Raw genomic sequence first — 25,036 nt, 5'->3', positions numbered from 1 at the left:
TGCTGAAGTTAAGGGTATATGAAAATTTAGTTCCTGTTTGCAAATCATGCAAACATGTCCTGTTTGCAACTCTGAACTTGTCCTATTCATAACCCTAAATGCGAAAAGGAGTATAATTCTTGGAGTTTCCTGAGCTGGCATTCACAAGTGCATATTTTATCGAGTGCACACTTCCAAAAATGTGCCTCCCCCCAAACACCTGTATGCTTTAGCCTATGGGGGGGAAGTGCACATTTAGGGTGCATGCTTAGAAAAGTGTGCATTTTTCATATTTGAAAATGCCGACTTTTCCTGTTCAGAAAAAAAAATAAGATGCTTGTGTTCAGGAGTGAAAATGAGGTGAGAGAAGCATTGAGGTGGAAAATGGAAAACCTGAGTGAGCTCAAACATCGTTAGTTTTCGCATCCATAGCTGCAGTCCACGTTGGAGTTTTAATGGAGGAGGATGCAATTATTTATTTCTGCACCAAAACAAGTAGTTCCACTCAACCTATCTTATGCCAACATGTAAGAGCTAAGCATATAAACCAGAGGAGCTGTGGATAACCAGAAGCAATGATAAAAATACCATATACTCACGTCTTGATTCTTGTGGAGGGATAGCTACATGTAGAGTGTAGTGCCCCTTTAACACTTAGGGAGGAGTTGAAAAACTATCCATCATTGAGGCTTAAATAAAAATAAGAACTCACTGCTTGTAACTATTCTCTGGGGTCTTGACCAAACAATGAAAGGCTAATGAAAGTTCAGACTGAGCAATTGGTATTTTCTTCAGCAGTGCTTCGGATGAACAAATTTAATATATAAGACACAAGACAAAATTGGAGCATTGTCATTGGAGTGTGTGTGTGTGTGTTTGTGTGTGTGTGTGTGTGTGTAGAGGGAAAGAGAGAGAAGAGAGAGAGAGAGAGAGAGAGAGAGAGAGAGAGAGAGAGAGAGACCGACTGACCGACCGACCGACCGACCATTGAGCCCAAAGAGCACACAAAGAAAGTATGTCAATAAATTCAAGACTGAATTTGTTCTGGTGCTGAGTCTAAAAGTAAGTAGTAATTTTATTTACTGATGTAATGATTTTGAGAAGGTCAGCTGGTGTAACGGTATTGAATTAATCAAACGCTGGCATTTTAGTGAAGCAACCAAGGAGAAATAATCAAGCCAGGCTAAAGCTTACATGGACTTTAATTGCAACAAGTTTTGTGTTAAATCACTGGCCAGTGGCTTTGGGCGTAGAAAAAGGAGCATTAGAAAATAAAGTGTCCTTGGTCTGGAAGACAGATGCAAAGAGTTAATATCTGTTCACTTTCCAGAAACCCCCTGCGGAATAATATGGTTGCTTCTATTTTATATAAAATAACAAAGGGGTGGGAGGAATGCGACTCCTCGGTGTCTTTACAAAAGCTGACAGACAATTTCCAAGTTGGATTTACGAAATGGGTACCAGAGATGGAACCTGTCAGAAGGTGTCATGAAGCATGCATCCTGGCTGCCACAGTTGCCAAGAAAAAGCCTAGACAATGCTTAGAAGGTTATTTTAAACTTCCGAGTGCTGCCACTTTGATATATGAAATATACTCAGTATTTTACAATGAAGCCTGGACTTTAAGATAGTAGTATTTCGGTGTATTAGGCAAAGGATTTAAACTGGAATATAGAAAGTTTTTTTTTTTTTTTTAAAAAAAAGAGAGAGACAAGAAGCTGAGCATCTCAGGGCCTTTGCACACATTCTACAGAAGCAAACTTTGGTTTGCCGCTGTCTGTACATTCAACAGGATGCTACTGCCAATCATTGGTAGGGCTGTGCTGAATGTTCTAACAGTAACTTTTCCAACACATTTGTTGGGCTGAGGGGGGTGGGGGAGGAATAGCAGGCTGGTGAACTTTTTGAAATGTTTGAGGGCACATTCAAGGGTGGGCAACTTAAGCTTTTGGCAGCCAATTGCTTGTAGAGACTTCTTTTTTCTTTTAACTATTTTTAAAATAGTCTCTGTTACAGCGAGAAAATGGCAGCAGTGCTCCTCTTGTGTTCTGGGGCCATTTTGCCCCACAATGCGTCTGAGGCATGATTCTCCATAGCATCCTTCCTCAGATGCTCTGCGGGGCAAGATAGCCTTGGATGGAAAGAGGAGCACAGCAAGTTAAAAGAAATGCCTCTGCATAGTGGCTGTTTGCTGAAAATGTGTGCCTCCTGGCCCTGAAAGTGTCAGCAGAAGCAGTTGAATGAAGTAGACAATCCAGAAAGTGAAGGGTCTGGCAAACTTTACTGAGTCGTAAACAGATAACCCCCTGGCTAAGCATCGAGAAATATAAAACAGTAGAACAAATCAGGCCAAGCTTCTAGCAGAAAGAAATCACTACTACTACAGAACATAGTGAACATGCAAGCCTTTTTAATACATGAGAAAGCCAGGCTATAATGTAAATCACTTGGCTTCACGTGATTGCTAGACTTTTAAAATAAAGTTATGGTTTGTACTTTTCAAAATGTACGTTTGTGGTGAAAACATCACGGAATATTTATTTTTCCTGAAATTTTCTACTTAAACAATGCAGAAAATACTAAATAAACTAGACTCTTACAAATAAGTAATTCCCAATAACCAGAAAGGAAGCAGTAGAATGTATTTTGTGTTTGTTGTATTGCCTTCCTTTCCTTTGTAAATGTCTCCTACTTACTTCTTCCAGTGTAGAAGAATCTTCAACACTAGTTTCCTTTTCAAGCCTCTATGTTTGTAATATAAAAGCTATAGTCTATCCTATTTGGAACACTGTACAGAAAAATCTATGAAGAGCTGTTCATTTTAACCTCCAGGACTATATCAGCTAATTCATTTAAGCTGCCCTTCAAGGAAGACATCAAGGATTAAAGCAGTAACGTCTGACATTCATTTTCCTGAGGGATTTTGTGCTATTATTTCCCAGAAGAAACCCGTTTAAGGCTTAATACAATTTCTTACCTAAGAATTACCTTCATTTTCTATTCCAGATAGGTATCTGCATGCACACACAGACTTCCAAAGTGCAATTCTTTTGGTACTGTGTATTTCTAAAGTAAGAGCATAAATCTGAAACAGTGAAACCACTCTCTGAACCCAGTTCATCAATTGTGCAGGCTTGTGGCTTAACATCTCTCTAGAAATGGCAGCCTTCAATATTCTGTCCCAATCATATCATGATACCACATTTTATTGTGGCTGGAAAAAACAGAACCCAGCGTGGGGTTATGTGACAGGAACAGGCATAGATCTGAATGGTTTGGCTCACCAGAGATAGAAATAAGGTAAAGCCCCTGCCACAAAGATGTCCCTTAGTGCATACCATTATTTCCCCTTATATAAATGGATTGTTTCACTATATGAGTGAATGCCAAAGCAAAGTGCTGCATTTGGGGATGTGGTGGTGGTGAAGGCAAAACCCACTGGTCACATCTAGGTGGAGATGGAGGTCTCTCACTGCAAGTCACCTTATCATGGCAGTAGAATCTTCCACTGCTATTGGTACTCCACTATCAGTGCTCCAATATGGGCAGAGGGGTAAAAAAGGGTGTCTCAGGGGCATGACGAGGAAGGCTTTGGATACATAGGATCCAAAGGCTTCCCATTCCCTGGACACACCTCCAAGCAAAGCCTTCAACTATGCCGGCCCTAGAGCTGGCACAGTTTCTTTCCTGCCACTGATTTCAATGGGAAGGGACATTTAAAACCCTAAATGCTGTCTCAAAAACCATTCCCATCTCTGGCCCTAGCCCCTGTGAGCTGACAGGTCTTTGGATGCAATGGATGCCCTGCTGTAGATCTCCCCAATGCTGGTATGTAGAATTCTCCTGTGTAAGTATATGATTTTTATTTTTATTTTTAAAAAACCAACAACCTCTCTCTCTCTCTCTCTCTCTCTCTCTGTGTATGTGTGTGTGCTTTTAAATTGCCCTCTAGGGAGTTGGGTGGATGGATTTTGGAATTTGGCAGTGGTGACTTGGTACCCCCTCCCAGATATTAAATACTCCCCCCCCCCCGATACTTAAGTGCCTTAATACTCTGTTAATTCAGTAGGTGGTAACAGCTAATAATTTCCTGGGATATTTTAGGGTAGTTCTAATCTCAGTGGTAAATTGGGGGGAACCCAAAACTCATTCAAATTGGCTTACCAAATGACACCCTGGGGTGTCAGGTTCAGGGCTCTTTGAACAATCCCAGCATCCCTCACATTGGTGCTATTGTTAAATCAACAAGAAAAGGAAAAGAAAAAGACACAGTTCCCTGCCACGCTTACAATCCAGATAAAACAGAAGACACACAAGGGAAGAGAACTGGAGGGGAAGGTGGTGTAAAATATAAGTTAAAAGCCAGAATGAAGAACAGAGCTTTTATCAAGTCTTTTTAAAAAACACCAGCAGAAGGAACCAGATGCATGCCAAGAGATAAACAATTCTAACTGTAGAGAGCAGCAGGTGAAAAGGTGGAGGGCAGTTGCAGAGTAAGAGAAATACTTTTACTTTATGGAGTGAAGGGCAAGGGGATTAGAGAAGTGAAGAGAGGAGGAAGGGACACAGAGGAAAGGAACATCAGAAAGATGTGAGGGGACAAAAGGATGAAGACACTGGAAAACCAAGAAGTTGTTTAAATAAAATATAAGAAGAAAGAGGGAGCATAAAAAAAAAGGAGTAATATGATCATAGGCTTGAGCAGATCAGATTAGACAATGAGATTAATTCATTAAACACACACACACTGACAGGCTAGACCAGAACTAAATTCATTTTGCATAGATTGTAACTGACATGCCAAGTCAAATTCCAATAGGAAGCTCAAAGGCAAACCATTTCCTGTGTGTTTCCACCACCCAGTCAATCTGAAAAATACTGCCTCGGAGAGCCAAGCTACTGGTTACTTTGAAGACATAGTTAGCAGCTACTGTACGTCATTCTTTCTTTCTTACTTTAAAGTGTGAAGGGTGTGTGTGTGTCTGATCTAGATTGGGACCCTAGTGTTGGGGTTGGGAGCATTTAACCCTGTGCCCCATGCTGTGGTACCAATCTGGTTCAGAATCCCATTGAGTCCAAGGCACAAGTATGCTTTTGGCTTGTGAGCTGGCCTGCCCATGCCCCGTGTAACACTCACCGAGCCCACTACTTCAACCCAGCATCAAGCTGGCAAGCAGAGAGAGGGGGAAGGAGAGGGAGAGGGGGAGGGGGAGGAGAGAGGGAGGCAGCTAAATGAAATAAAAACGCTACCTGCAAACAGTGGATTTGTTGTTGTTGTTGTTATGTGTGGGTGTTTAGCTGGGCATGGGCAGTGCCAGCATCAGCTCTGCCTCTAACTCCTCTATCTCTCTCCTTCAGAGCATCATGCGCTTTACCACCAGCATCATGAAGTGGCTCATATTGACTGTAAATTATAACCCCTGATGCACAGGGGATCCCGGGTTTAGGCAGGGGTCAACCCTCCCTTGCCCTGGGGAAATGGGCTCCACTTGTAGCCCGGTATTTCCGCAGCCCCGGCCTGAGCCTGGAACTGCGGAAGGTCTAGCCCAGTGGTTCTCAACCTTCCTAATGCCGTGACCCTTTAATACAGTTCCTCATGTTGTGGTGACCCCCAACCATAAAATTATTTTCGTTGCTACTTCATAACTGTAATTTTGCTACTGTTATGAATCATAATGTAAATATCTGATATGCAGGATGTATTTTCATTGTTACAAATTGAACATAATTAAAGCATAGTGATCACAAAAACAATATGTAATTATATATTGTGAAATATTTATTTCTAATTTCAAATAAATGAAATGTCTTGGTTCCTAAGACCATCGGAAATATGTGTTTTCCAATGGTCTTAGGCGACCCCTGTGAAAGGGTCGTTCGACCCCCAAAGGGGTCCCGACCCACAGGTTGAGAACCGCTGGTCTAGCCCGTTCCGCGGCTTTTCCTGGCTACGCAGCTTCAGCAGCAAGCATTTCCTAACATTTAGCAGCTTGATTTTCTCCTAACAACATGTAGCATTTATATGCCCCTTTAGAAAGTTCAAAGCCGCGCACATTCATCATCTCAGATATAATGCAGAACAAGCCTGAAAAGAAGACCAGTATTATTATTCTATCACCATATTATTGATAGGGGACTGAGGCTAAGAGAAGATTTTGCCTAAGGCAAGTGATTGTCCAGGCAGAGCAGAGGTAAGCTCTGGGGGATTGGCAGGGAAAGCAATAATTGACACCCCAACCTGAAATGGGTTAAATAATTGGCCACAACTTTAACGGTTACAGCTGGATAGAATTTGGTGGGGGCAATAGGGCATGGATTCAGTAGTGTTGGACACCCCACACCTTGGTTCATAATACCGCTTCTGGTTCAGAGCTCAGTTGCTTAGTCAGGACCAGCATTTTTAAAAAATGGAGTTTCCTTTTTGACTAGCAATCAAACAGCTTCCAAAATGCAATTCTAGCAGAGTTGTGCCAATCAAATGGTGGATTCCTGAAGCCTGAAGTACATAGTATTTGCAGGTAAGCAATAATCTCCCAGAAAGGGGGAAAATAGTGCCAGGCCTATTTTATAGCTTCAAACATGCCTGCTTCATACATTTAAATAAGGAAAGTACAGGACATACCTAGTGGAGGCTGGTGACACCAATGTCAACAGGACAGTGAATCTGCTCTGGGTTTCAGTCAGCACCAGTTAGAACTCTAAAGTAGCTATCCAAGGTGCTGAAGGTAGTTTGGGGATAGGGTGCAGCACCTTGGATATCTCCTGTAGAGTTCTGACTGGTTCTGACTGAAACCCAGAGTGGATTCTCCGCCCCACTGACCTCGGAGCCACCAGCCTCTACTGCACAGACCATTAGCAAAACAACTACAAAAAAATATATGTTCTGGCTCTATCGTGTTTCATTTCATTTGTGTATTCCTGCTATTTCACATGTCTTTAAACCATACTGCCAGATTTTCATTAAAATCGACATATGTTTAACATAATCTGTGATGACATATTGGATGGGAAGTTTCAAAATCCTTTTCAGCATCTCATCGTGCCATCCCAATGATAAAAATCCATATACACTCTGCGTCGAGATAGCCAGGAGCAGTCAACCAGTTTCCCCAGGCTTCTGGGGGAAATTAGTTGTGAATAATAATTCCTCTGCAATGTGCTATGTGACAACACTAATGCACAACCAGACCATCTGGACTACGACAACAAACCCAGTTTGTCAATGATAAGAAAAAGACGTACAGGGATCTGAACTGTCACTTGCTGGACAGCATATTGATCACTGGCAACTATGCGACTTCCATAGTAAGTATACTTGCAGATGTTGCTGACCCTGGAAATAAAACACGGCAGGAATTGTTTTCTGCTCAATCGGAAAGGCTTGTGACTTTGTGCATCACAGAGGTGTGGAAGAATACACATTCTTCCCTCCAAATACAACCATGAATTTGCAATACAGCATACAATGCCAATCCCACCCCTATACACACTAGCCAGCCCAGGTAGTCCTGTGCAGCTCCCTGTTGAGAAATCTTATTAGTCTTTATCAAAGCTTCTGCACTTCTTTCAAAATTCCTCAGATGTTTTTGTCCAGGTAAGAACTTCCACATTTCATCTGGAAATATTTATTGCAATGAAATCCAGTGACAATACTCTAGCCCAGAATAGCTCTAACAGTTCATTTGGTAACCCCCCTACTCCAAGTAATTAATTTTCTTTCTTTCGACTCATAGTTTCATGCTTATCATCTGTTAAAAATTACTGATTGCACAGGGATTATGAAGATCCAGCCAAAAGCACTCATGCAGGTAGCGCTAGTTTAAAAGCAGCACGAGACCTGGATCCCAAACTCCTGCTCTTCACATCTCTTTGCCTCCACAATGGCAGGTGGGTGAGACTTACATTCCTAACACTTGGAAAAGTCAACTTCCCATTACTTCCAATGACCAGGTCATATCAGTCCCTCAAGGGAAATACTTTGCATAACAGAACAGCACGAGTGTGATGTGATACCCTTATGAAACTGATGTAAAGTAGGGATGGGGCAGATATTTGGTTGGGGCTTGAAGCTTGGTGAGAAATCACTGGCACACACACCCTGCTCCCCCCCAGATGCCATTTTGCAGCCATGTGCTCCCTAGTTGAGCTGCCTGTCCCTCCAGTGCTGCTGCCATAGCAGGGACATGAGGAAGAGAGGCAAGTACCTCCTCCTGCATCCCTGCTACCACGGTGGTGGGGTGGTGGCGGCAGTGGCAGTGGCAACAGGGACAGGGACAGACCTGAGTCATTTTACATAAGTGTTTGACACTTACATAAAATGAGCTGCCTGTCCCTTCCTCCACTGTGATAGCAGGGAAGGAGTGGGGAGAGGGGAGGTGCTTCCCTCTCCCCCTTCTCTCCTTGCTGCCGCAGTGGCAGCAGTTGTGGTGAGAACAGGCCCAATGGGCTTACGTCAGTTTCTGACACTTGTGTAAAATGCCGGGGGCTTGTCCTCGTGGCTGCCAGGGATTGTCCTTGCTGCAGTAGCAGGGACAGGCAGAAGAGAGCAGAGCGGCGCTTCCTTTCCCCCCTCCCATCCCAAATGCAGCTAATTGAGTGCCAGTCAGGTAGAAGGAAACACTTAGGCCAAACAGCTGGCACTCAATTGGCTGGCCCTGGCCATTTTGTGGAAATGTTCCCTTCTCCCTGAAGGGGCTCTTTCAGCGAGGAGGAAACACTTTCACGAAACAAGCAAGACCAGAAAACTGCGAGATCTCCCTGGACTCCCATGGACTGTTAGGCGGCTAGATTTGCATGCCCGTCAGGTTAAGGCAAGCGGCAAGTGCCTGACAAGCAGGACTCGAACAGGGAAGGAGGGAGTTCATACCACTCTAATGTAAAGGCCATGTTGCCCTGGGTGCTAGGACTCCTGCTTCTTTCCCGTGTTTTGTTTTTTGCTTCTCAGTCCCCTCCTCACAGAAGGGCTCATGGATAATGCAAATATGGCTCATGCATAGTAAACCCCTCCTCCAAAAATTTGCATGCAGCATGACCCCTCCCTCTCCCTCATGTGCTAGTAGTCTGAGTTCGTTTACCATTTCTTGACGTTTGAGATAGAAAACACATTATGTAAGATTTCTCTCTCTTTTCTCCCTCTGGTGTCCTTTCAGCAGTTTCTCCTCAGCTTCTCTTCCTTCTCCTCTATCACCAACTGACGTTTCTTCAGCCCCTTTCTCAACATTCTCTGCCTCTCCTTTCATTGGCCCAGCATTCAAAGAGCTCACAGGAATGAGCATTATGACACGTACAGACAAAGACTGTGTCACATGTTACATTACAGTGTGGGGCATATGCATGGACTTCCCCTTTCCCTTCTCACTTCCTGAGCAGTCCAAAGCTTGAGCTATGAACTTTTTCGAAGTTTATTTCCCCCCCGCCCCCTGCATGTCTACACTGCTCAAACATCAGTTTAAAATCACTCTGGAAGATCTTTAGTAATAAGCTTAAGTTAACATTACCGTACTCTTATATAAGATTTGCTCATTGGCAGTACTGTGAAAGGAAAGCTATATAAACAGACACCTCCTAAGGAATACTGCACATGAACCCCCAATTCGGGAAAGACCTCTGCTAGTAGTCAACAGGTCATCCAATTCATTCATGACAAATAGACCAACTCTCAGAGAAAAACCTATACATTATTCTTGACACATGGCTGCTGCTGAAAACAGCATCTCCCACTATGAGTAGCAATGGAAATGATGATATTGGGATCCTTCCATATCTCTAAGTGATTCCCCCCCCCAAATGATGCACCAATGGGTCAAAGCTGATTTATCTTTTTACCCATGTTGTGACATCATCACTGTCTGTGTTTTCCCCCTCCCACCAATTGCTACAGCCAATGATATCGATGGGGCAATGCTCCAACACGATGAAATCACTACATGGGTAAGTGTGTCTAAATCTTACAAGGGAAGGAGGGAAATTGCAATATGGGGATACCAGTTTTTGGCAGCAGCCTCGTGTTGAAAATAACATCCAGTTCTGCCTTCAATTGAAACTGGAATGTCGGGATGGATGAATCTATCAAGTCTGACTCCGCTCAGTTTCTAATTTTGCCAGCATTAAGTTCCTTCCATCCCATTTCCATATTTTTCCTTTAAAGTCTGCAATCTCTTCCCTTTAAAATCTGCACAAAATTTGGACATACTTTCATGTGCATTTCTCCAGATGGATGCAGATTTGTATGCACTTTTACAAATATATGACTGTTTTATGAAGAAATTTCCCCAAATCTAATGTATTTTTGTGTGCTCTTTAACATAATATATACCTTTTTGTCTGCCCTTTCCCCTAATATATGCACTTTGTTCACACATTTTCCTATTATACCCTTTTTAAAATTTGCAAACGGTACTGCAAAATTTGGAAGAGTGTGAATACTGGAATGTATAATTGCATTCAAGTTTATGTTCTCATTCAGGAAGTGCAAATACGGTAAATTCACATTAAAATGTGAACCCAACAGATTTCTCACCCAGTCCTACTAGAATGATGTACGCAATTGCAGCTTCTGTTCATGGCAAATAAGTCAGAGAATGCATTTGCCTTTGGCAGAGAGATAGCCGGGAAAAATAGGGCTGCTCCATGCACAGCAGCCATGTACATCAACACTAACATTGTTGACAGTGCATGGAAATGTCAGAGCTATGCTCTGCAACATTCATACCTATTCACATAGCATTTATATTAACCAAGAAGGCGAGATGTTTTAGCAGAGGATGGTGATGGTAAATTTGCATTTCATATAGTACTTCTTACTTTCCTGTTAACGCTAAATGTTAGGGAGCTAAAGCTTTGTTTTTCTTACAGGAAAGTATGAGCACCTGTTATAGCTCTCACAACAGCCTAGCTCTCTCAGGGATCCTCATATTACAACAGCATTTCAACAGACTGCTCTTTCACAGCATACTAAATTTCAAGTTGCAACTAACCCACCTGGGGGGAAGAAATTGCTTCACGTGCTAAAGATGTATATTGAACAAGCAGCACAGGTTGTAGTTCCTTTCAAAGTCACATCATCTGTTTTAATCTTGTATGGTGATGCTAACTGGTTCATCCATTCATTTGGAGGAAAAGAGTAAGCCTTTATGAAGTGCTCATCTGTGTTGTTTCAGAGCAGTGGACTGCAGCAGCATATGTGGATTTATTTACTCAATAAATCCATACATGCGCACAGGGAGTGAGGGTGCTTGAGCTACAACTGGCAAAGTGGGAATGAGAGGCTGATGGAGCCAAAGAGACAGTTCCGCAGTAACAATGTCAGGAACTGTCTAAAAATATCACTGTGAATGTATAATTACTCTTCAAGGGACTGGTGCAAATATCCACTTACTTGTGCTCTAGGGATTGTGAGTGGCTACAAATGCCTTCCATGTGGAAATCTGCTAACATGTTAAGCAGCACTCAAAGGAACAGAGTTATGGTGGTGATGATGTTGAGTCACTTCCATAACTTTAAGTGGTTCTTAAAAACATTTACACACCTTGGCTGAGGGCAGCCACTTGATAGCTTTCTCATCCAGCATGTTCGTCACACAAACCCTTAGACCCCAGACTGCACAGAACACTTACTACCAAAAACCTAGAGATCCACACACAAGAATCCCATCTCAATCAGCGGCAAGTTCTGATTTTCACATACCATTCGGGAATTACCGGTAAGCATTGTGCGGTTCGATTCGGATTTAGGCACGTGCAACTGGGCAGGCAGAAATTAACTTCCCCCTCCCTCCTATTCATGGTAGCTACTTGAGCCCCTTGAAAATGCTACACAGAGAATTATGGGACCCTGCTGAATGGGCTCAGTTGTGGTGCAGGGAGGGGGGAGGGATATCCCTGAAAATCAGACGGAGACATCTTCCATGAGCGGAGCCCTTCCATCAACAGAAAGCAGATGCTGGATCAAACCCATGGTATTGTGACAGTTATTGTAAACATGACTAGCTATGGCAAAACCTCAGTTAAATAATAAATATAGAAAAACAATCTTGGAGTTTTCCTGTTAGCTTGCATTTTATCCTGACATGCTTCTTGCATGCTTTTACACCCACCATTCCAATATTTGTTTAATGCTTACCGATCAATAATGGCACACATATCAATGCTGACATTGGCAAAACTTCCCAGTTTTCCTTGTTCTACAGCATGCAAATCCACCAGTTGATCATCCACGTGAATAAGCTGCATGCATCCTTGGAATGAGAGCTGGAGGAAACCTGCATAAAACAGATAAATGGGTGGGGGGAATACTGTTATGTTCAACAGATGGTTCAAGGAAAACATATTATTTGTAGCTCATCGAGATGCATCTTCTTTCCTTCTCTATGACTACCACTGATGTTTTAGTTGTTTTATAGGGTGGTTGTAATTTAATTTAGTGGATACTTGTTTGAGCTGTTATAAATTTTGTAGGTTTTGATTTTGTTGTAAGGTGCCTGGAATCTTTGTTTTTTATTTGAGAAAGACATCTAAAAGTGCAATCCTTTGGTCCTCTTCTGAGGTCAATGCTGGGACCTTGGAAGATGGTCCAGAAAGGAAGGTGGCAGGATGCCGGGGGGGGGGAGGGGAGCAGAGTTATGGATCCACTGGATTCAAAAGCCTCTCTATCACCTATCCCTACTCATAGCAGGGTAAGTCAGCTAGACAGCCTGACTAGCTAAAAATGCTTTTAAGGTGGAACTGGAGGTGAAAGTGTTTCCATCATTCCACTTGCTCTGTCTGGCTCTTGCTAACAGGGCTTTAGATGGGCAGAATCCTCAGATTTCAGAGCCCTCCTAAAGAGCATGACTTCAAGAAATCTAAACAACAACAACAACTTGTTGAAGTACAGCTTGCTAAAAATCAACAATGTTGTGAAAAATAGAAAAGTGGCTTTCCAAAGGGAAGAGAGTAGATTAGAATACGCTGGTGTTGTCTTTATGGTACATTTGTCAGTAGCGAAAACATGGCTTTTGACTTGAGTTGCAAACCGCACTAGAAACTCAATGGTACCTGTTAAAATTTTAGTCTTGCTAATCACAATATATCATGTGTAAAACCACAATGTTGCATCTTGCTGTAGCTGAAGGACAGTGGTAATGCCCACTGAGGATGAAACCTTTACTGATGGAATGGAACAACCTGTTGTGATTTTATAAAATAAAATAGGAAGTGCTGCAATGGAAGAGCATGTTCCATGAACTCATATTTTTAATAGCCTTCATCAACTAATCAATAGTTTACAAAGAACTGAAACATTTTGGTTCAGTGCACTCCAGAAGGAACAAACAATGAACTAGCTTCACTTGCTATAAGCAGGCCAGCTGCTATGGACTTGGACCGGCGAGAGTGCACTGGCTGATTTATACAAAGTGAAAGTTGGGCTCTGGGTACATCCACCAGGAAGCTTTCCTGTGTGTGCTCCATTGAAATTGACAGTAGCATGGTTCTCACTCATTTCAACAGAAACAGAAATACCCTCCAGATGTCTTGGACTACAACTCCTTTAATCCCTGACCATGGGCCAGGCTGCCTAGGGTTGATGAGAACTCTAGTACAAGACATCTGGAGGGTACCAGGTTTCCTATCCCTGACCAAGTAGAGCATTCCCTTTGTTGCTAATAGTCTACGTGGACATTAAAAAGATGGCGCTTGCAAGCTCAACGTGCCCAATATTGCAGTCTTCCTTTAGCAAGAGGATTTTTTTCACCATCTTTGTGCCCCCCAGGTTATTCATTCAGTCTTCACTAGAAGCCATTATTTAGCAGAGATTCCAAATGCCAGGTTCCTAGGAAAGGATTCCAGGTTAACCTTTTCCACTTCAAATAACCACTTACAACTAAAATAAAAAGGGCTATGCAAGGTTCGCTCTGTATCTAAACATATTAAATAAAAACCCTCTCAGATATATAATTTCCCCTCTTTTTCTATCAACTCTTCTACGCCACAGTGCCCTGTCTGCTAACCTCTAAAAATGATTCCGAGGCTGACAAAAGAGTTGCATACAAACATATAAAAAAACGTTACAAATATATCAACAATAGAAACAATTTTCATTTTATCCTAAAATCGCACTATATTTTGAGCACTCTGTGCTACATGAAATAGCTTTTATGAAGACACAAAAAGCAACTCGTAAGTGTTCATCTAAACTTCAAACAATCTCACTATTCTACATAGAGACTTGTGATATTTTTAATGGTTGGAGAAAAGAACACTGCTATTACTTCTCATTTTTATATAATTCCTAATTTGCAAATAGCTTTCCAACCTTTGTTTTGTTTTCTTTTTCAGTGAATATGCAGTAGAGGATTATTATTCCCATTTTGAAGATAGGGAACTGAGGCTGTGACTTGCTCAAGACCACCAAATGAATTCATGCAAAGGGGAAACTAAAGCCTCCTAGGGCATGTCTATATGAGTCCTTATCCTGAGGATCGTCCCGGGATCATCCCTGTGCATCCACATGACGCACAGGGGATCCCAGGGGCAGGGAGTGATGGTACCTCTATTTCCCTGGGATAAATGGGATAGCTTTTAGCCCGATTTTTCTTGTGGACTCGGGATGATCCTGAGACTGTGTGAAGTGTGGGTGGCTGTCCCGGCTTTGTCCAGCCTCCTTGCGAGGAAACACGAGGAGGTGGGAACCAGGCATGGAGCACTTCAGGTGCTCTGTGCCCATCGGGGGGGGGGGGGAGGGAAACGGGATCAGGCTTTTTTTCTTTACCTTTTCATTGGAGCACATGTGCACTCCTCTCTCTCATTTTTTAAAATAAAAATCCTTCTGGGATGTTGCATGGACGTCTGGACACCCAAGGAGGATTGTGGTAGCCAGTAAGGCCACAATCTTCCACCTACACCCTAGACATCCTCCTAGGTTCAAATTCAACTGGCAGCCAATTTTACCTCGTTTCTAGAGACCTTACTAAATTATAAGCAAAGTATGTTTTTAAAAAAGAAAGTTGTCTACTGTTTCACGTATCAAAGAAAAAAGATTTGTTTTCAAAATTTGAGAGAGATTACACACTTTAGACACTGGAAATAAGTCTCACTGAACTTAAAAGGGCTTACTTCTGAGGAAGAATACAGTGGTGCTGATAATGTTATACCTCTCTGTGGGTCTTGTAAGCAATGCCTTGGCTGACACTGACTCAGTGAAGTGAACGAGACACCACTGTATATTTGACACTGACTGCCCCTGTCCCACCCTATGGGACAGTTCCCCTGCACATCCACAACAGAGGGCTGTTTGGCATTGTTAGTTAATAATGATGTCATGCTAATGATATGCTAATTTACACCTGAATGTACAAAGGAGCAACTATATTCTCAGGCACTCAGAAAACATCACCTATCTTAATTAAATATGTGTTTGCTCTGTTGCTCCTTGGAGATTTACTTTCACCATCATAACTAAGTGTTGTACTGGGTGAGACGCAATTGCTTATGAGTGGTAGAGAAAAAGAGAAAAAAGCTGATGTTTCTTTCTGGGCCCAGTCCAAGGTGCCAGAGCTTACCTTTAAAGCTATTCATTGCCTAGGTGCTATGATGCAGCTTAGGGACACCCTCTTCTAGTATGAGAGCTTTATCACACCAGCGTTATACTGTGCAATCACTGCGAATTGCATGCAAAGGACTCAGAAGTTTTCCACCTTATAATCTGCTTTGATTGTGAAGTACTCCCATGCATCCTGCCTTAATTGTGCAATGAAGCAAAAAGATACGCTGTATTTAGCCCCTACATTTTGAGCGTATCTTCTGAGCTGCCGCTGGGGTGCAGAAGCAGGGTTTTAAAGAAATGCTTACATCTGCGTAAGCTTTAAAGATAACGACACCAAAATTGGCACAGTAATAGATATTAGGGAGAGCTTTAAGCATACCAATTTTGAATTGAATTGGGTCATCCGTTGATTTTTTAATGATTTTTTACATTTCCTCCCTTAAACTCACTTCCTGGTATGCAAAGGATCATTGTCGCCCTGTAGCAAAAACAACAACCGCAAAAGCTTAGCGCTACAGGGATAATCCGAGGGAAGCAAGTACGTGGGATGAAGCTTTCTGTTCCCATGTTCTTTGCTCTCTGTAGATTAGCGCCTGTCCCAAATGTCCCATACCCACTATAGCCCTGAAACTATGGAACAATATTCCTGTGGAGTTGCAGTGGGTTTCTTCTCTCACAGCCTTCCAGAAGGATATGAAAGCCCATTTCTTTTAGAAGGCACTGATAACACTCATGCTTTTACGGTAGCTGCTTTTCTGGTTTTAGTTTGCATTTGTGGCTGTACAATCTGATATTTTACTGAGTATTTTGTATTAGCAGCCTTGAGCTGCTGAAAGGCACCTTAACAAATGTTTTGAATAAATAACAAAATCATCTTAATGCAAGGGTGCAGAACTTCAGTGCTGAAGGTCAAACTAGGCCCTCCTGGGGTTCTAATCTGGTCTTCTGTAGTTCCCCAGATGGACTCAGGCCATCCCCCCCCCTTCTACAAGGTTGAAATGCCTCTCCTACGGTTTATGTACTGGCAGTAAGTTACAAGCTGAAATGTGCTTGGTATTTTGGCTCCTCCCCTTTTCCCTTTGGGCCTTCCCACCACTGAAATGTGGCCCCCGAGAACTTCCACAAAATGGAAATCAGCCATTTGGCTGAAAGTGGTTCCTCAACCCCACCTTAAAGGGTGAAAAGATAAACTGTTTAGGGTGACCATCTGAAAAGGAGGACAGGGCTCCTGTATCTTTAACCGTTGTATAGAAAAGGAAATTTCAGCAGGTGTCATTTGCAGCACCTGGCATGCATACAAATGGCACCTGCTGAAATTCCCTTTCCTATTCAACTGTTAAAGATACAGGAGTCTTGTCCCCCTTTTCAAGTGGTCAACCTACTAGATACGACTTCTGAAAGGGGGTGGGGAAGGAAGTTTCTGAGGAGATTCATTTTGTCACTTACATGTATGACTTGTTATTGGGTTGCAGCTCTGTTGCTGAAGAAGTCAAGCAATTTTGGGAGGGGGTGCACTTGTCTACACTTATCTCCTCAGTGCTGCCTATGGTACATTAAGAGGCACTCTAGTCACTGCCATGCAGAACCCTAACACCCCCACCCCCCAATAATAGTTGTTTCTTTCCCAAGCGTCTAAAAGCTCGGTGGACGGATAACTCTAACGGCAGTTAGGAAAATCCAGGGAGGAAAAAAATAGGTTCAAATGCAGTAGGTAAAATATGAATAAGTTTCTGGCATTTCTCCCCTTCAGGGAGAATGGATGCTTTGAGAATAGGAGAGAGAGGGGAAAAGAAAAAGACCTCACGCCACCGAAAGAATGGCAGAAATCAGTTTGCAGTTGGTCGAAAACTGAATCCACAAATTCCAAATTCTCCTTTTCTTCCCCTAACCAACCAGCACCAGCCAATCCGTATCTTTGTGTCTGTCTGGCAGTTCTGAAAGCATGGCTTGCTACCATGGTAACCTCTGATACAAACTGCACCAGGTCAGGGAGGAGAGACAGAGAGGGACAGAGAGAGACCATATACTGGCTTCTCAAGCCAGGTCAGCTACTCCACCGCAATGGCATCCTCCACTCAGAAGTCAGGACCAGTCAGCAATGCCACCACACAAGAACAGTTACTGAAAGAAGAAGAGGTAGGGCTTTGGTCTGTGGTGAAGAGAACGATGAGAGATGGCAGATCAGGCATTTATTTACCCAGTAGATGGGACATCGTAGCTTGATTTTGAGGCTAATATGCAGTATAAAGGGGGCAAACAGAGGAGTCCAGTTTCTCTAAACCTGGAAAATTGCGGCCACTGAGGTGAGTGTAATTTGCTGACCTGTGGCATTGAGTTTCACAGAGCTCAACAAGTGCCAAAGTCTGAGGCTGAATATTTCACAGAAAAGCTGTAAAACGTTTCTCTTTGGCTTCGTATTCAATAGCCAGAGTTAAGCAGGCACGGGTTGATTTTAATGTAAATGGGCATTTTGTTTTTATTGCTTGTTTTCCTTTCCTTTCCTTTTTTCTTTTTAACTGGAACTCCCTACTGCCACAAATTAGGCAGGCTGCCAACAATTCTGGATTTTTGGCGTGAAGACTTGTTTTTGTATACCACTTAAAAATGGCTTTAGTGGAAGCAATTAATAAATATTGTTAAATAAATAAATAAATAATCTGTTAGTACTTGCTCCAACCCCTTGGGAAGTGCCAGACTAGTAACTGAACTAAATGGTGGGTGGATATCACTGGAACACCCCTGAAAAATGTTGCATTCCCATTCTTTAATTAGAAATAACAATGCATTTGTAAATGTTTTATTACAAATCACATTGAAGTAAGTGTGCTTACAATTCCTATTGATATCCTCAAGTAACAGTGTGATATGCATATCTACTCAGAAGTAAGTCACCTTGAGTTCAAGGAGACTTAGGCCTCAGCTAGACCTACGGGTATAGCGCGACGGAGGGGTGAGGATCTCGCGATATTTTAATCACGAGATCTTCCCGTTTACACATGGCGCGCAATGGCCTCGGAGGGAGAGGATGTCATGGCTGCCATTTTGTTTTTGTTTTTTGTTAAAGAAGAAGAGTGCATGTTCGTGCGCAAAAGGTGAGTTTTTAAAATTTTAAATTAATTTCCCCTCTCCCCCCCCAATGGCCGCAGAGCTCCTCAGGAGCTCCTCAGGAACTCTGCGCACTGTGCGCAGGTCCCAGCTCCTCGCGAGGAACTGTGAGGAACTGGGACAAACTGTGACACTCGCACACACATTCTGCGGTCTTGGATCATCCCGAGACCGTGGAAAAAAAGGGCTCGAAGGGGAGGGCGAGATCCTGGGGCAAGGGAGGGATCATCCCTCCCTTCTCCCAGGATCCTCTGTGTGTCATGTGGATGCACAGGGACGATCCCGGGGATCACCCCGGGATTTCGCCCCTTCTAGCTATGGCCGTACTCTCAGCCTTAGACTTTCTAAATGCATTCTAAATTTCAGTTTAGGTGGAATTCAGGGGCAACTTTGAGATGTCTGAAAGTTTCTCCTGAGAAATTTAATCTCACTAAAATTCTTTTAACATTTCTTGAATTCCTATAGATCTTTTGCCTGATCAGTGTTCTTTTTCTTTAGCAAATGCTTTGGCAACTCCAGGTCTGTTTCCATCTGTTGGCCATTTGTCAGCTTACTATTGGAAGCATATTCAGCCCTGCAATGACTTGATTAACTGATTGACTTGTTATGCGACTAAACAAATCTGATCACATCCCCACAATCAATTGGAAATACAGGGAAGTGGAAATCTGGTAAAAAATTGCCTCATCCTGTGACTAAAGAAGTACCCCATATGACCGCAGATGTCCCACGTTATGTTTACAATCAACAAAATAGCTAGCTCCAGGGATTCTTTGTGTTGTGTGAAAAAGTGCTTCTCTTTCTGCCATTTAGACCAGCTTGATCAGTTGCTTTGCACTAACAGTCTTTTATTGCATTTTCAGATGTTAGAAAAAGTTCAAGATTTTGCTAAAGTGTTACGAAGGTAAATGGATTTTGAAATCCTGTTTTCTAACTGTGCACTTTAGTGACTAAAAGCCTCTTTTCAGTTCAGAAACAATACAGCAGAAAGTCTCTGGGGTGGCAAAGCTTTTGACACCCAGCTGAAAATACAGATAGGAGCAAAATCATAATTGATGATAAACACCAAAAACTTGCTATGCCATGGCCTGATTTAAGTCAGTTACTGTGCTGGGTTTGAAAGCCACATCAGAGCTTGGCTGTGACATGCAGATAAGAGCCATTAATCTGGAATGAATGGCAAACTATAAACAACAAGTTTATGACTGCTTACTGCTAGTTGTTACATATTGTTAAGTTATAGACTCAGAAATCATGTTGCATGTTGTATATAGAGAGAAACACTGCCTTCCTTTTACACACTCATGCAAACCCAAAAATATGGTATTCACCAGTTTCCTACATGAGGACATAGCGGAGTACATTAAAACTCTAAGAGGAGAAAGGAGGAGTAATGCCAGTCTTGCAGTTGGTTTGACTTGATAAATTATTCTCCAATTTACTTTTTTAATAACAACGTTTGTATGCTAATCCATAACAAAGTTTGCTGGGTAACTTACAATACTAGATAAGCCATAAAACAAATAACCAGAAACAAAACCAAAACAAAAGCAATATGTTTACAGCAACAGGGGAAACAAACAAACATAGTAATACTAGAATATAACTTAACATTACCCCCCCCCAACTCTCTAAAGCAGCCTTCTTCAACCTGGGGCGGTCCAGATGTGTTGGACTGCATCTCCCAGAATGCCCCAGTCAGGCTGGGGCATTCTGGGAGTTGTACTCCAACACATCTGGAGCGCCCCAGGTTGAGGAAGGCTGCTCTAAAGGATTTAAAGATTTTTGAAAAAATGTAAACGCTAAAATGCTTGGGGGGAAAGGGTTTTTACTTGGTGCTGAAAAGAGTACAAAGTAGGTTCCAGGTGAGACACTTTGGGGAGAGCTTTCCGTAAGTGGGGTGTCAGCACTGCAAGGGCCCTCTCCCCAGTAGCCACTTGTTACATGTCATTTGGTTGGGGCACCTGAAGAATGCCTTGGAAGATGAGTTCAAGGACTAGGGCAGGATCTACACTACTGCTTTATAATGGTTTATAATGGTATTGACAACTGTTGGGGCCCAGGACACACTCTATATACTGTTTTCAAACTGCTTTCGAAGTGTTATATCCTGCTTGGTGTAGAGGTACATATGGGGGGAGACAATCCTTTAGATAACTTGGACCCAAGCCATTTAGGGCTTTGAAGAATAAAACCACCACTTTGAATTGTGTCCGGAAATGGACTGGAAGGCAGTACAGATAGCAAGGCCATGGCAGAATATGATTAAATAATCCAGTCCCCATCAACGGGCCTGTTCAGACAACACACTAAGCCATGGTTAGGCAACTAATCTTTTTGCAGCACATTGTTAGTGTGCATATTTAAACCGTGGTTATTTAGCCACCGTGGTTAGGAATTATTCACACAACACGCTAAGTCATGGTACACAGGATATGCTAAGCCATAATGTTAGCTCAATATGTTTAACCACCGTGGCTTAGTGTGTCCTATGAACACAGTCAAAGATTTGCTACTCTATTTTTTGACAAACGGAAATTTCTGGTCCATTCTAAAGTCAGTCGCACATTGGAATAATGTAAATGAGAAGTTACTAAAGTGTGGATAACTCTGTGGCAAGGTTATCTCCATCCAGGCAGAGCTATTGATGCCTAAGCTGACAAAATTGCTCTGAGTCACTGCGGCCCCTTGTGTTTCTAGTGACAATGCTGGATCCAGGAGAACCCCCACCCTACCCCAAACTACAAAACTAATCCATTAAGGGGAGTACAACACCCTCCAAAACAGAACGGCTACTACTAAAAATGGCAGATGAACTACCCATTAACAGTACTTTCATCTTGTCTGGATTGGGTTTCAGGTTTTTGAACCCATCTAGTCCATTGAAATACTTAGGCATTGATTTAGAATGCCCATTGCTTCACCTGGATTTGATGAAATGAAGAGATAGAGGTGGGCGGCATTCACATTTAGGGGACACCTCAGCCCAGACCTTTGGATGACCTTTCCCAGCAGTTTCTTAGAAATGTAAACATCATGGGGGATAAAACAGAGCCCCATGGAACCCCAAAGCATAACTCTTGAGAGGTAGAGCAATAATCCCTCAGCAGCACCTTTTGCAATAGACAATCCAACTAATAGCAGAAATACTGCAAACAAGTTTCTCTAGCATTCAACCCGGAGAGCCAAGAACATGTAGGTGGGAATACAGCTGCTTGAAGAAAGACTAGCATGAAACGAACTGTATACACAGTGGGCTGACAGATATCTCTATGATCACGATTGCAGAAATATTTGCTAAGTTATTATGCATATAGGCAAACGCGTGGTTTGTCTCATAGGAAGAAATTTGGAAATGAATGCAACTCGCAATACATGGATTAGCAATAGATTTCTATGCAAAGAAGAGTTTCCTCTCAGGCTGATTTGTGCTGCACTGTTGATGTCCACTGTTGATGCCTCCTCCATTTCTGCAGCTGGGAACGTGGCAAAGCTATGTGCCTGCAGCTGGCAAAACAGGAAGAAAGGTGTTTTGCAAAGAGTAGAAAGAGGCAGCAGGGAGAAATGAAAGAAGAGCTGCACTATGCTAATAAACAACTGGTGATGGTAAGATCTGAGGGCAAATGCTTCCCCCCTTCATTTCATTTTATGTAGGTACAGCAGGTGAAAATCCTCTCAGGCAAAACTTTCTTTGTGAAGGTTGTCCCCTACTTTTCATGGCAAGAAAATAATCCCTCCCGCATGCATCCCATGGAATCACAGTGATGTTTATCTGCACTCTTTGGACTGCAATGCATAACAATAGTGAAGGCCTTGTTCATAACATATATGGAACACTTGGATGAGCACTTAGAAAATACGATGGTTTACTTGGCGTTAGTGGAGTGCATTGGCAATGGGGACATGGTGTAAGGGGACGTGAGACAGTTACCTTCCTACTACTAGGAAGGTTTTGGTCTTGTTGCTAGTGCCAGGATGGGAGACTGAGTGGGAACACTATGGGTGCCATCTTGAGTTCCATGAATGGAGGAAAGGTGAGATATATAAAAAATGTAATAAATAAATATGGATACAATCCAGCCAGATATAAGCATTTAAAGGGTGTTTTAAATGGTTAAGTACATGCATAACTGCCTCTCATTGGAAATTAATGGCTATTAAAAGTGCTTAACTCTGGTTGGAATTTGCACATTGACGTCTAGCATCACAGAAACAACTCAAATTAGCTTTAGCTACCTTCCATGCATGGATACTAAATTAATGCAAAAGCTAACATTTCGCTTACTTCACAGTCCACAGGCAGAAATAATCCTGCAGTCCTCCCTTTTCTTGACGTCTGCCCCTTCCCCTGCCCCACCCCCAAAGTGAATGCCTGCATAGGGTTCTCATCCACTGCAGGGGACCAGATGGGTTGAGGTAGCTATAGGCATCCATAATTATAACCCAGAATATTAGGATGCAGAGACAAAGGAATGATGGAGAATGGACCACTCAGCATTTGTTGAAATCTAAAAGAAGCAGTGAAGGATGAGGTCTAATGCCCCTTTTCCTATATGGCAGATTCGGCGAGCAGCCTTACGGCATCTCCTAAGTACTGAGCACCTGAAGTACCAGCTGGAATTGAACCACTTGGGCAAGTCATTCTATGCAGAGCGGCTGTGAGCACTCAACTTAGACATGCCTAGAAGTCCAGACCATAACTAGTACAGCTGTGTTTATACAATACTATATGCCTTCTTATATATCAAATGCAAATCTCACGGGGAAAGATTAAAGACTTTTTTTGCTTAAATGGTAAAGCATACCTTATTTATTTATTTATTTATTACATTTCTATACCGCCCAATAGCCGAAGCTCTCTGGGCGGTTCACAAAGCTCTCTGGGCGGTTTGAAAAAATTGTACATTTTGTTCTTGATACAGTTAAATAGGGAGCAGTGGAAGATCAAGTAAATACAGGGCAAAAGCAAAATAAGATGCAAATAAAGGACACAGTCGAAAAAAAGTTAAGCACTACATCTCATGGGGTGCTTCTAGATGAGGCTTTTATCATCTGCCTCTTTCACAGAATTGTATAAAGGGTCCAGATATCATCATCTTCCAATTGTAACCCTCCTGTGTTTTCCCACCACTTCTGTTGTCCTTTTTCCTAATGCAAAAAATCTGTTAAGGAGGGAAAGACGGAAAAGATGCACAATGTCTTTGGACTGGCATTCGGAGTCATCTGTATGGAAATATCCAAGGATTCAATGGGCGAAATTTAACAATGTCCTTAACTCTCCCAGTGGAATCACTGAAAAAATGATCCAAGCCTCATAAAAATGGGCCAGGCCTACATAAAAATGCTTTTAAAAAACCCAAATGTGTTTCAAGGCAAATGACTCCTTTTTAAGGGGAACTGTCGAACAATAATGTACTCATTAAATTATTCAATATTTTAAGTTTCTAATTTAATAAATTTGAAGACTACTCTTCAATTAAAATACATCAGGGAAGTTTACATGCAATATCAGAAAACATGAGAAGAAAACAACAAGCAGAAATTAAAAACTAGGAGGTAAAAACTGCATAAAGCCTATCTGCTCAGGCTTACAAGTTTTCAAAAGGCATTGAGAAATAAAAAGGCATTTACGTGGTGCAAAAAAAGTGACAACGTAGGTGCTAGGCAAGCCTCCCTGAAGAGAGTGTTCCAAAGCCAGAGCGCCACCACCAAGAAGGCTTCCACCCCAGTTGCCACACCTCATTCAGGGGCAACCAGAGGAAAGCCTCCAGTAATGACCTGAGGGAACAGATTCATCTGGAGATAGGAGATTATTGTTGCTGGACCAACAACAGTTGCTTAGCCCAGATCTCTAGCCCTTGGTTGCTTGTCCCTGGGTGGAGGTGCACTCGTCATTGAGCTGCAGACTGTCTCCTTCTCCACCATGCCGCTGGTTTCTCCATCCTCTTTTCTCCTCCTCCACTCTCTTCCTGCCTCTTCTTCCTCCCTGCGACCAACTGCATTCCCCTTTTCAAAATGACCTACACTTTCTCCTCCCTTCATTGCATGCTCCTCTCAATTTACTCAGTCCACATTCCAAGGCCCTTAGAGACGTTAGCACTTCCAATAATGCCAGAAAGTGATCAAATTGTAGTCATACGTTTATTTAAAAACATAGATTAACAAGTGTATTTATTTATTATTTATTAAATTTAGATCTCAGCTTTCCACTAAAGAGCGTGTTCAAGCTGGCTAAAAATAAAATACAGATAAACAACAACGCTAAAACGTGAAAACTCATCCAATAAAAAGGAGATAAATAAGAACAAAATAACAGCACCCACAAGACTAAAATACGCATGTAGTAAAGTTTATGTGTCCAGGCATCATTTTCTTATTCTAAAATTCATGTTTAACATTCAAAAAGTAACTTAAACATTCCTTATTTAAA

The 25,036-nt window shown here is 42.3% G+C and overlaps 2 protein-coding genes across 3 annotated transcripts in view; one reads left to right on the top strand and one right to left on the bottom strand.

The window, feature by feature from the left end:
- The window catches only part of CNTNAP2 (contactin associated protein 2), a 1,454,514-nt gene that overhangs the window by 487,237 nt on the left and 942,241 nt on the right, over positions 1–25,036 (bottom strand). The window contains exon 10 of the mRNA XM_063129070.1: positions 12,100–12,238. Coding sequence (XP_062985140.1) covers positions 12,100–12,238 — 139 coding nt within the window. The remainder of the gene's footprint in view (positions 1–12,099; positions 12,239–25,036) is intronic.
- Positions 954–23,362, top strand: CFAP141 (cilia and flagella associated protein 141). Of its 2 annotated transcripts, XM_063129191.1 has the most exons (5): positions 954–1,041; positions 3,745–3,807; positions 19,470–19,510; positions 22,083–22,212; positions 23,167–23,362. In XM_063129191.1, the coding sequence occupies exons 2-5, from the start codon at positions 3,802–3,804 to the stop codon at positions 23,266–23,268; spliced, it is 279 nt and encodes a 92-aa protein (XP_062985261.1). In that variant the 5' UTR covers positions 954–1,041; positions 3,745–3,801; the 3' UTR covers positions 23,269–23,362. The 2 variants fall into 2 exon arrangements, with proteins under 2 accessions (XP_062985261.1, XP_062985253.1); XM_063129183.1 differs by lacking the exons at positions 954–1,041; positions 3,745–3,807 and adding an exon at positions 17,480–17,637.

This window comes from Elgaria multicarinata, chromosome 1 (assembly GCF_023053635.1).
Source record: "Elgaria multicarinata webbii isolate HBS135686 ecotype San Diego chromosome 1, rElgMul1.1.pri, whole genome shotgun sequence".
Taxonomy (NCBI): Eukaryota; Metazoa; Chordata; class Lepidosauria; order Squamata; family Anguidae; genus Elgaria; species Elgaria multicarinata.
Note: the sequence above shows the minus strand (reverse complement) of the source record. Positions and strands in the feature narration are given on the sequence as shown.